Source organism: Athalia rosae, chromosome 7, assembly GCF_917208135.1.
Source record: "Athalia rosae chromosome 7, iyAthRosa1.1, whole genome shotgun sequence".
NCBI classification, from domain to species: domain Eukaryota; kingdom Metazoa; phylum Arthropoda; class Insecta; order Hymenoptera; family Athaliidae; genus Athalia; species Athalia rosae.
Genome location: NC_064032.1, coordinates 14,204,799 through 14,217,059, shown reverse-complemented (window position 1 = coordinate 14,217,059; position 12,261 = coordinate 14,204,799). Strand labels below are relative to the sequence as shown.

Here is a 12,261-nt window from a genome sequence, read left to right as displayed (position 1 = left end):
TAACTAGTCCGTTTGTCTATTTCATACATACAGTTAACCTATACCTATTTAATAGTAAAACGACGAATTATGTGGTATGAACTATCAGTCGGTCAGTTACATCAAAAAAAATTACGATAAAAATTAAAACGAAAAAACCGTATTATGCTACACTACGTAATAAAGAGGCAATTAAAAAATTTGGAGACAATTATGTAAGAAATAAATTAAAAAATTTTAATAAATGGGTATAACTAAATGAGGAAATAAATGAGTAAATGAATAAATCAATTAATTTATATGAAAAAAAAAAATAAAATGACTAAACGAATGAAAGCAACATGCGACATGTATGTAGAGAAGAACATGCTGCCGTTAATCATAATTATAGTGTCGAAAAGAAAGAACAGCGAAATCCGTAACAAAAAATTTGCTGCAGTTGCTGGATTTAATTACTAATTATACTAATTAGTGAATGAAATTCGAATATGCAGCATATTATTACGATCAACGCGTGAATACAAATAACGTTATTGATATAAATTATATTATAGTCTGCGATTAATGCTGCAAGACGATAAAAGAGTAAAAAAGAAAAAAAAAACTGCGAAAAAGGAAGAGGAAAAAAGAAATATTAAAATATTAATCGTGAGAAAAAAAAAACAAAAATAATAATAATAATACATAATAATAATGGAGCATAAAATTAAATATTAATAACAATATAATAATTAATTGCACTATTGAAGACGAGAAAAAATAATAATAATATATTAAGAATAACAAGAAAAATGTGCAAATCACATTGGAAAAAAAATGGATTTGACTCTTATAAGAACAAGTTTTATAAATGTTTCATGATATTTGGTTCCCACGTATGAATGTATAAATAAATGCACGGAACGTTATGTATTAATAGTGTATGAATATTGAGTGTTGGGTATATTATTCAATAAATTACGTATATCAAATAAGTAAGTTATACGTACCTCAATATGATGTAGACAATATTGGTTGGATATTTTCGTTTTCTTTGCTGAAAGAATTCTTTGAATTTTTTCGATCTATCAGCCAAAAATTAGCGATTTTTTAAATCGATCAGAGGGCGCTTTTCTGATGTCCTATTAACTCAGGAACATGAATCCGTTCGCCAAATCGAACTACGAATTTCCCATCGAGATATCGCAATTTTTCTGCTTCAAAAAGTGAAAAATTGGCGATAACACGGTCAATTTTATAGATAGACCGATTTAACTTCCAAATTCGGATTCCTGAGGTCAAAATACATAAAAATAGCATCTAAAATAAAAAAAAATTTGACCCAAAATCGACAAAAATCCAAGGGGTACCCGTTGGGATTTTTTCAATTTTTGACCAAAATTTTTTATTTTGTAAAATCGATCGTATGGCACTTTTCTGACGTATTTTGACCTCAGGAATCTGAATCTGGAGAAAAAATTGATCTATCTCTAAAATTAACCGAATTATCGTCAATTTTCAGCTTTTCGGGGTCAAAAATAAAAAATTGATTTTTTAGCCTATCTTGCTGTAATTTGAGCTCAGTAATCCGATTCCGAAAGAAAAATTGCTCTATCTCCAAAAATAACCGAGTTATCCCCATTTCTTCGCGATTTTTCGCGATTTTTGGCATAAATTTGAGGATATCTCGAAGGGAAAAAATCGTAGCTCGATTTACTCAACGGATTCGTGTTCCTAAGGTCAAAATACGTAAGAAAAGTGCCATACGATCGATTTTAAAAAATAAAAATTTTTGGCCAAAATTTGAAAAAATCGTAAGGGGTACCCCTTGGAAAAATCTCAAATTTTGACCAAAAATTTTTATTTTTTAAAATTGATCAAAGGACACTTTTCTTGTGTATTTTGACCTCAGGAACACGAATCCGTTGAGTAAATTGAGCTACGAATTTTTCCGTTCGAGATATCTCAGTTTTTCGACTTCAAAAAGTGAAAAATTCGCGATAACTCGGTCGATTTTATAGATAAACCGATTTTACTTGTGAATTTGGATTCCTGGGATCGAAATACACATGAATAGCATATAAAATAAAATATTTTTTTTTGGCCCAAAATCGACAAAAATCCAAGGGGTACCCCTATGGATTTTTTCGAATTTTTGGCCAAAAATGAAGTAATCTTATGAATTTAAAGTATTGGAGTGATTTCATGAACAGATCAATTTGGCTTTTGGATTCAGATTCCTGAGATCAGAATATAAAAGAACAGCGTAGGGAACCCGATAAGAACAAATATCGATTTTGACCCTAGAATTGAACAAAATCCAAGAGGTAACAAGACGTTGTACGTGGCACTGTACCCCACACTTTTCTCATTTTCTCTTCCTTGATTCGAGTTTTCTTTTTAGTGAATTCATTCGTAATTGCGTTATGCCAGTTTTCTAACACGGTAAAATACAAAAAAAAAATCAACGTTCTAACTACTCGAAAAAAACGAAAGGAAAGTAGTCAGGGGGATCAAACAATAAATCAGATACGGTGAGTATTTGAATACATAAATTATACAAATAATGCGGTAGAACTTTTTAATTATTTTATATTTTTCATATATTTATGATTAAAATATAATATTATTCTTCTGAGAAACACAACATATTATACTATCGTAATATATGTAGTTGTTTTATTAGGTAATTATTATTTCAATATTATTCATGTATTTTTATTTTCTTCCATTTTTTCTATTTTCGTTCAATTTTTATGTATGATCCATCAATTATAAGTATCTTTGACAATGATGAAACTACTATCTTAATTAAATGTTCACATCGAAATCATCATCGATACAATATATAATTACAATTATTCAATAGTAGTTTATTAGAAAAAAAGAGTCATAACATATATGCGTATATTTATATATGATAACTTCTTGACAGACAAGATGCAATAATAATAATAATAATAATAATAATAATAATAATAATAGTCTCCTAGCTTCACGGTATACCCAAGTAACCATTCAACACTTAACATCACTGCTCATAAATCGCTCTAGGCCATTCCGTCGTGCGATTCTCGACGGATATAATTAAAATTACGCGGACCTATACGCGTAATGTAATGTCCAACAATCGCTAGAATACGTAGGTATATGAGACAATAGGTAAAATCTCCGTAAGTTTTTCAATTATAAAAGTTAACAAACAAAATTCATAATAATGATATACATATGTACTATATAAACACATATTCATTATTCATCATAAATATATAGGTACATGCATACATGTATTCATTTTCAGATACACGTATGCATATGGAGGACCAACCCTCGTCGGTCATCAGGTCCTTCGGATGTAATTTAAAAACGCTATTATTATACTAATCCTTCGCATATTGATAGTATTATGAACCCTTCGAATATTACTGCATGCGTATCATCGACAGGGGAAGGAAAAGAAGGGGGTAGAAACTGTCCTAGTCCGTCGAAGATTCGATCTTCGCGCTGATCTCATAAATTTAGAAATGAGGAAAGTAGACTAAGAAAAATGGAAAGATTATCTATATAATTGAATGATTCTTGAAATTATATTAAGTACGGATTAGGCACCCCTGATTTAAAGGTTTTGTAGACATGCGATGATCGATGATTTTGTTTTTTTTGATTGTTTCAAAAAAATGATTCGGGTATCTTTTATAGGTGAGCTTCGTGCTTGATTCAGGTTTCATATACGCCTATTCATACCAGGTATGTAAATACGCTTGATTCCTAGTATGTACAGGCGTATACGAAACCCGAATCAAAAATTACAAGCATGGTTATGGAATGATATGTAATATTTTTTCTTACATGAAAAGTAATTGGGCAAGATCGTCAGATTTATATAAGTGGCTGTTTCTAGAAAGTCCTTTTTTCACTCCTTCGTTCAACTTCATGCCTTCACCCGCGTTACACAAATCTTTATAGGAATCTTAAATATATATCTTATTCAAGTTTATAGTAAAAGCTCGATTTGGTCCCAAGATTTGTTTAATTGTTAATTAATCAAGTGATTAATTTAGCTGTTAGATAAGATATGCCTGTGAGATGGAAGAACTATGATCGGAAACGAGGGAAAAAATAGCGATCTGGTATTTCCGAGAATCTTACCGTTGGATAAGAATATTTTTTTTTGCTTATCATTAATTTTCTTCCTCAATTTCAAGGCTTTGAATCAATGGGGTTATGCATATATATACGCGTAGATATTCATGAAGGTATATTACGGGGTATAGTATTTTAATTATTATTTTATATCAATATATTTATTATATTTGTGCAGGTTCAACATAATTCGCAGGCAGCATACCATGACGACCCGTACGTTGAACTAATCCAGTCATCCAACCTTCGTCGATTGCCGTGCAATTTATTATTAAATCTCCGTCGCAAAAGCTCACCTCGTCGGAATCTTGCGCTTCGTAATCATACATGGCTCTATAGACACGCTGAAAAACAAAACAAACCAAAAAAGCAATGATGAATTTGCCGGTGATTTTTCTTTATAACAACATCATGGGGTGGTCGAATTAATTATTTCAACCGCAGCTTACCCCGCTGTTAGCAGTTCCCGATGGAGGCGGTTGATTTTGGGGGACATGGTTGTTGTTTGAACCAGGTGTCAGAGATCCATAATATTCATTGACGGGATCTATGTCCGCGACTGAACCAATTTTACGAGTCGGAGGATTCGTAACTGTGAATTTAAGGTATCCACGATTAAAAAATACGATTTTCTTTTTCTGTTATTGTTTTGTTAACGAAATACACATGATAGCTTCTCGATTATAGCGTGCAGACTATGTGAAAACATTAGCACCACAGGTGAAAAAGAGATGAGAGGATGCAAGGTCACATAATAGACTGAACAGATCCAATTTGGAGAATTTATCGAGTGATTACCTGCGCCCTTATCACTTGTGTATATAACCGTTGTAGCAGCTTGCCTAGCCGAGTAGGGACTCGGGGTGGCTTCGTTTAACGGATCGTAATCAGCGATCCTTCCCGGTGCTCTATGCACTGGAGAACTCGAGGACGGTGGATGCACAGGATTCGCATTTAAGGCTACAGGTGCTGGTGGAACCTCATCGTACTCTGTTACGTACTCTAACAATTGGGAATTACGGTTACACACCTTATCACCCGACGATCTTCTTCAAGGTAATTTTCAATTGACTTGGGGATTTTCGAATAATTTTAATGCGGTAAGATGATGTAATTGAACAGATATACGGCGATGGAACGGTATCTACACGTATAATTTGCGTTGAATTACAAAAAAAAAGAAGAAAAAAAAAGATATTTTTATCACGATTTACAACTAGCGAATTGTGAAACACACATGTATGTGGCAACGTATTGATGATTATTCAAAGAAAAAGCTGCACCACATTGAAACGCTATACCAGACCAAAAACACAAACGAACAATCGTTTACCTATTTGTTCTCCGTTTTCACCAGTGGTCTTTCTTTTCTGTTCCATGATCGCTTTCTTCTGTAATTCACCGTGGTAAACAACGTTTGATATAATTTTGCTGTTCTGTTTGATCCTGAGAGTTTCTGGGTCATCTGCAACCTGGGTAAACTTCCCCTTGGCCTTTTCAAATTCTGCGTGATATTTAACGTTGCTTTGAATCTTCGTATTCTCAGCTATACGTTTCAGTTCCGGTGTCTCAGCCATTGTCGTTGCCTTTGCTTTTGGTATGTGACTGAAAAATGAAAAGTGGCCGATAGAAATTTATTCGCGACACCCTGTATGCGGGAAGGTATGTAACAATTCGTACGTACAATTACTGTACACCTACATATCGTAAGCGTAGTGTACGTACCGCGTACAAACGTATGCGACAGTTACTTTCATTTATTCACGTAATAGTCGTACAGTGTGCAGACTTCTCTGTAGCGGTACGATATAGTTTTATTTATAGGTGGGGGGAGTACAATATTACATAGTTGCGTTGTGTGTCTCTGATCCGTGGGAAATACCGGTTAACGATGTGAATTCGATCCACCGTAACCATGAAATTTCTCAACGCCTATTATACTTTTCATACACCTGAATAATATCGAATAATTTCTCCTCCAAGCTTTGGAGAAAGACGATTAAGGAAAGGAGACTCGCGATTTCGTATACATTTAAGATCGCTCGTCATCGGACATGCTTTCCAATTGTTATAAAGAGTCCTCCTCTCATTTTCGTCCTCGCCCGCCGCACGCGGGGATTGTGGCGCACAGCTTTCATATACAATACAAATACCGATCTTTCTTCGCCATCTTAAAGATCTCCGGCGTTACGTAAGTTGCTCTTTGCGGTTTTCCGCGAACCGTATTCAAGCGCGATATCGCGCCATTGGAAAAATTGAAATTTATTAATCGACCGGATCGACGATTGTATTTTTAGACCGCAATAAGCAGCCCACAGTGGGCCAATGATATTCCAGTAGTACCTACAATCGAGCCGGAGGCGATATTTTCATATCTTGATATTGCGAAAAAAATTATTGTATTGTCATACATGTCTCGTAAAAAATGATTATCAGACGTCAACGAATGTGTGTATTTTTTCTTTCGGTGACTCGGCACCTTCGATCTCTTTCTAATATTCGGATATCGGTCTTTTCCAATGATCATCGATTACGTATCGGTTCTTGAGGAGGATACTGTTGAACGTCATCTCAACGGTAATCGTATCAATGAAATTATTACCGCATGAATAAATTATAAGTATATGGATATTCTGACGAAGTAATGAATGAATCATCGAGCTCGCTAGCAGTTTAAAACGAGCGTCTATATATCCCCTTATGGATGATGATGACGATGGGGTATAAAAGAATGACGTAATCCAAACCGACTATAGTCTTTGATCATTTTGGAGCTTTCTTCTCCTCTTCCTACTCGTTCACCGTGAGATTCAACGTACGATTTTACGGCTCATAGAATCGAGATGAGAAAAAACGGAGACACTTTTTACCAAATTCTCATGCAAAAAATATAAGAAAGTAAGAAGACTCTACGCCGTCTATTTTAATGATCGTAACATTCCGGTGAGAAAAAAATTTATTCGTACGTTATGTGTGTACGTAATCTGTAAGATGAAGAGTATCTGCATCAGTTTGGGTTCTATAGTGCTGTGCACTGTATAATCTACCACGTATATATGTATGTAAGTACATATAAGCAAAAAACCGGAAGTTGACAATTGAAGTCAAGTCGGGAACAAGAGTTGACGCCGTTACGGCGTTGAAGTTTCATCAACATGAAGTCTCTTTCTATGTATCATACATTGGAAGAGCTACTAATGCCGAGGTAAAAATTAGTAGCAAAAAAAAAAAAAATGCAGAGAAAGACGTAAATGTCTGATAAAAAATGGATAAATAAAAACGACGGATTGACGTATATTGCGGATAGTTGTAATCTGCGGATAACGTCGCTGATTACAACTGTTTGCAATGTCACATTTACAACGTGATCTTGATTCTAATCTCAGCGTGTTGGGGGAAAAAAAAATATAATTATCATCTCGTTAGCAGAAGGAAGGCGTCTATACGCGATAACTGATTCCTTATATTTCCTGGTTATTAAGTAGAAACTGAGTAGTGATATAAAATTAAATTATTAAATAACTACACAGGACATACGGTACACCGAACTACCTCGTATTCCATAATGGATTACGCAATAATAAGTCTTACCATGACCTAGTCTCGAAACATGAAACAGCTTTGAATATAAGACACACATCTGTAGCGCATTGCCACTGTTAATGAGAACGCGTCGTGACGAAAACGTCCCGGGCTAAAAAATCATACAATTCCGATCTTTCTCTCATTTGAAATTTATGAGCCTGGCTCGCGAAAGAGCGAGCTTCAAAAATTGCCAACACATAAATAATTACTCGGTTTAACGGATCGTTTATACAAAGTTTGTGGGGAGTTTTTCACAGAGAAGTGTTAAAATCTTTATCACACCACCCCCTCGGCACTCCCCAGGGATATTGATAATTTCTATATCCGATCAATGTACGTCCAGATAACGCAAAATCAATATTAACGACACTATTAATTTCGCCATGCTTTTATACTGGACAGAAGACTGTATGCGCAAAAATGTCGGACTTTGTGATTCCTCATCCGATTAGAAATGAAAGGCATCGAAGTAATAATAATTCAAATTAATATAATCAAATAAAAATTTTTTTTAATCGGATCAACTTACGCCTCGCAATACGGCTGCTTGTTGAACCCCTTGTAAGTTCTCATATTCAATGTCATACCACATCCCTGACATTTAAAGCACTGTTTGTGCCACGTCTGAAAATATACAAAACAAACACAAGCAAACGTAAATAAAAAATAGAAATTAAAAGAACCAAAATTTAAAAAATATTTTAATGTTAATTGGAAATGAAAATTTCTTCCGATTCATCTTTCAGAAATAAGTCACTGAAATTAGGCGGGAAAGTCCACGTTTTGTGCGTTGTAAGTTTGCGATAAATTTAGCAAAATTATCTAGCATCCGATTTTCCTGAAACAACGTGAGATGAGACAATCGCAGAGTATCTTACTTGCATCCTGCGTCGTCATCAAACGTAAAATTCTGATGACGTTTGGCGATGATTAATCGTTAGTTGTTAGCGGACTTATTTTTATAGTTATTAAGAATGACGATTCCGTTAAACTTCCGTTTGCCAATTAATGATTGTACCAGAATTTTTTCGAAACAATGTAGCCTTTTTTTGCGAACTCATGAGGAAGTGAAACTGTATGTAAAAGTATGCGATGTTGAGCAATTTTGTTTGTTTCATTTACAACGCAAGACACGTTCTGGATGACAATTAGTTGTTTTTTTAAAAACATGTATTGTTCGTGAAAAGAAAAGGAATGATATTGAGTAATTTATTACTCGCAATTGGCGTTCGCTACATTTTTTTTTTTTTTTTTATCTAGAATTTCAACAGCGGAAGGGGCGAGCCACACGATTGTTCAACCGGATACAGAAAAGTACGTCTTTGGAAACCGCTAATATATTGCAATAAAATAGATCTAGTTATTTAATTACGACGATGTTTCGCATTTTTACAGAAATGACTCGAAGTTACTCATTTTATTTCCCTACGTTGTTATGAATCGGGAAAACTTATGAGTCTGCCAGCTATTTTTATACAGATGGAAGAGGCACGCGTAAAAGGATTAAAGGTAATAAGGTGAAATATTCCTCAACTCTCCAAGTATACCGGATAACTTTCAGTTGTTTGACTTTAAGAAGATTAAATTACCGTACTCATACCCCACCCCTCTGCAGTATCTACTTTCCATAGTGATATTTATGCATACGTTATCTGAAATCTCAAACTTGTGCAACACATAAATTTTAAACCATACAAAGATGCGATTGGTAAGGATGATTGTTACCAATTAACGCGTAATTATTTTTCATACATCTTTACAGAGTTTTTAATTCAAATTTCCATGGTTTCCAATGGTACCTAATTCAAGAGCTATAAGGGATCAATGAAACATGAACAAAAATCTCAGATCATGCAATGATGCATCTTTTGGAGGCTTCTTCTTGCTAGTTTCTCAGTAGGCCTGCATTGTGGACTTTTATCGTGCTTCTCAAATGAGAGGTGAACGAAGCAAAGTTCTCAATGATTAGTAAATTAGTAAATAATTGATGTCGATAAATGGAACCCACCTTATCCAAGCACTTCAGCTCCTCGATGGGATAGACTGTTTTCTCACAACGAGCACAAGTTTTGCTCATTTTAGCGTCTCTTTGTTATTTTCTCTTATCTACCGCTAAGTTTACTCTCACACTAATTATTAGTTAACAACAAACTGTACATTTAGCTCTTTTTTTGTTAAGGAGGGAATTTGCTAGGCAGGTATTTTGTTGACTCTAATAACAGAAAGAGCAAGCAGGTGAGCAAAGTAGTGGTTATAGTGTGAGAAAAATTTTCCCAAAAATTCTGAGACTCTAATCAAGATGTGTTAGATGTAAAAATTTTTTTTTCTAGATACGATGATAACGCAGGGCGATGGGATTTTGGTACACGGCACACAGGTCGTTAAAGTCTGCTGTCACATCCACACAACCTTGAAGATGTGCTGCTTTTTCTTCTTTTCTTCCTTCTGATCACAAGTAAACTTTTAGTTATCCCTCGAAACTCCTGCTGCTACACCCTTTGCTTTGGGGCACAATAACAAAAAAAACTCTCTTCAACTTAAAACGCGTTAACGGAATGACAGAAATGGAGGACAACTACGGACCGCGGGTTATTAATCTCTGATAGAATGAAGAGTTTGTATAGATCCACTTCATTTTTCCTTTCCTTTTCCTATAGTTTAATGGCTGGCTGTCGGCTAACTTATAAACACGTAGATGTCAGTGGAGGTTTCGTCCGCAGATGTCGCTTATTCAAAGCTTCGGATCTCTAAATTCTCTCTCTATAGGGTGGCGTCGTCTTACGAAGGTCTGACAAACTATTTTAGCCGCAACTTTCACCGCGCGGAGTTCAATTCCTGGCGTTTCAGATAGCAATGTAATTTCTAAAGACATAAAATAGACTGCGAGCATCGATTAATTATGAATGAAAAGATACGTGACATAGAAGTCGGTTGACATTTTATGAAAATGAGACAGTCTCGTTAATTTATGCGTGGAGCTTTTCCCATTGCCTACGTTATAGTGAGATTGTTCGTTAACGAGCTTACATAGGTAGTAGAAGGGTTAAAGAGCTGTTACGTTACTTTGAACGATGTTATATGTACAGGAGTGTTACTGTTGTACATAGAATCAGGTCGTCCTCATAAATCGCAAGAGGAATAGTAGACACGTGGCCTTTATTAAGCGTCTGTTTAAAATTCAAAGTGTCGAGCACGCCGCATCCACTTGCAAATTAAAAGCAAACGAAGATACGAACACGATGATTAACAGCCATGCTTTCGTAGAGACGCGGGTCCCATTTACTCAAAAACGAATTCACATTCCATACACACACACACACACGCCCCAAGAAGGAAGGTAGAAGAGAAAGGTGGAAATGAAATAAAAGCAAAAACGCGTTTTCAGATCAGAGTGAAATATTATCGAAAACGAATCAAACTACACGCGTTACACGAAATGTTATTTCACCCCTGTCAATCGATCCCTTCGCAGGATATTCAGGACGATCTCTACCCCGTTTGAGGGATAGTTTTTTTCTTTTCTCTTCTTCCCTTTTGGTTTGCATTCGGTAAACATTGTTCGAGTTACTTATTACACAGCTCTTAAAGTTGCCTCGGTTACAATTAGTCAAGTCTTTACAGAGAGTTACTACTGCGGATGGTGCTACTTCTCTACCAAACTTATAGCTGCAATTACCCTATTTTAGTAGCTCAGGATACTCTCTGTCTCTCTCTCTCTCTTTATACATGTACATCTTAGAAAAGATATTAATACGGCTATTTAGGTGTTGTAAAATATACAAATATATACACGCCTCGTAATTCGCGAGTAATTATGGTAATATATGCGCGTTAATCAGAATAGTGAGAGGAGCGAAAGTAAGCGTGAGGGAAAAAAATGACTTGTTTCAAAACGGTAATGAAACCAGAATTCGGTCCATGCACCGCTATGATTGGAATCAAGTTTTATACATGCACAAAAAAAAAAAAAAATGTTCTCTCCAATTTCTTTTGGATAAAACAAATAAAATTCTCTCGTATTCGTCGGTCTAAATTTCAAAGCTTTCGCAATGCCCTCGTATACTTATATCCGACAATAAACTTTACAGTATATAAACGATGAAAATCGGGCTTGCGAAGCCAATTAACTTCTTGCGCTTTATTTCATTATCCCCGTAGAGTCGTATGAGTCGTAATTTAAAGTTCTCGTTTGAAACGGAAGAGGAAAAAGGATTAATAATGAAAGAAAAAAAAAAAGGGAGACAGAGAAGAGAGAAAAGAAAACATAATAGGTATATGCCTAGTATCAGATACGCTCCTCCCTTGCAGCTAACGGTGAGTTAAATTATAGCCATGTACGGAACAACCGTCATCCCCTTTTCATCATCCTCTCGCGGAAATGCGACGTCGTAGGAGAGTTTCACGGTCAGCTCGTTTAACCGCTGAACTGGCGATTAGGGGATAATAAATGATCGGTTTTAGCAATCGACCGAAGATCAAACCTCCGTGATATCGAACTCGCGGACCGCTCTGAATGTAAAAGTATTCTTCCGATATTCCTTTCGATACAATCTATTGTAATTATTTATCTCCTCG

At 35.3% G+C, this 12,261-nt stretch overlaps 2 protein-coding genes across 14 annotated transcripts in view; one reads left to right on the top strand and one right to left on the bottom strand.

Annotated features, from left to right (window-relative positions):
- Positions 1-2,533: 2,533 nt before the first annotated feature.
- LOC105690753 (LIM and SH3 domain protein Lasp) lies at positions 2,534-10,328 on the bottom strand. Of its 3 annotated transcripts, none has more exons than XM_048659118.1 (6): positions 10,096-10,328; positions 8,216-8,310; positions 5,435-5,706; positions 4,900-5,103; positions 4,551-4,693; positions 2,534-4,445 (listed from the first exon to the last, which is right to left on the bottom strand). In XM_048659118.1, exons 2-6 carry the CDS (start codon positions 8,269-8,271, stop codon positions 4,266-4,268), a joined length of 855 nt encoding a protein of 284 aa, XP_048515075.1. In that variant the 5' UTR covers positions 8,272-8,310; positions 10,096-10,328; the 3' UTR covers positions 2,534-4,265. The 3 variants fall into 3 exon arrangements, with proteins under 3 accessions (XP_048515075.1, XP_012264252.1, XP_012264253.1); XM_012408829.3 differs by having other exon boundaries at positions 9,695-10,327; XM_012408830.3 differs by lacking the exon at positions 4,900-5,103 and having other exon boundaries at positions 9,695-10,327.
- LOC125501934 overlaps positions 5,019-12,261 on the top strand; it is a 44,034-nt gene continuing 36,791 nt past the window's right edge. For 7 of the 11 annotated variants that reach the window (XR_007279681.1, XR_007279677.1, XR_007279676.1 and 4 more), the window contains exons 1-3: positions 5,564-5,763; positions 8,947-9,000; positions 9,082-9,195. The gene's annotated coding sequence lies outside the window, so the exon portion shown is untranslated. Of the gene's footprint in view, positions 5,158-5,563; positions 5,764-8,296; positions 8,623-8,946; positions 9,001-9,081; positions 9,196-12,261 lie in introns of those variants that run through there. The other 4 variants (XR_007279674.1, XR_007279675.1, XR_007279678.1 and 1 more) reach the window with 4 other exon arrangements.

What these genes read in the sequence shown, in the direction of transcription:
- LOC105690753 (XM_012408829.3), bottom strand. Translation starts at nt 9,763, where the DNA reads ATGAGCAAAACTTGTGCTCGTTGTGAGAAAACAGTCTATCCCATCGAG. An exon ending in AGCTGAAGTGCTTGGATAAG is followed by an intron (nt 8,311 to 9,694) that starts GTGGGTTCCATT and finishes GTATATTTTCAG; the next exon opens with ACGTGGCACAAACAGTGCTT. An exon ending in CACAAGTGATAAGGGCGCAG is followed by an intron (nt 4,694 to 4,899) that starts GTAATCACTCGA and finishes TTAAATTCACAG; the next exon opens with TTACGAATCCTCCGACTCGT.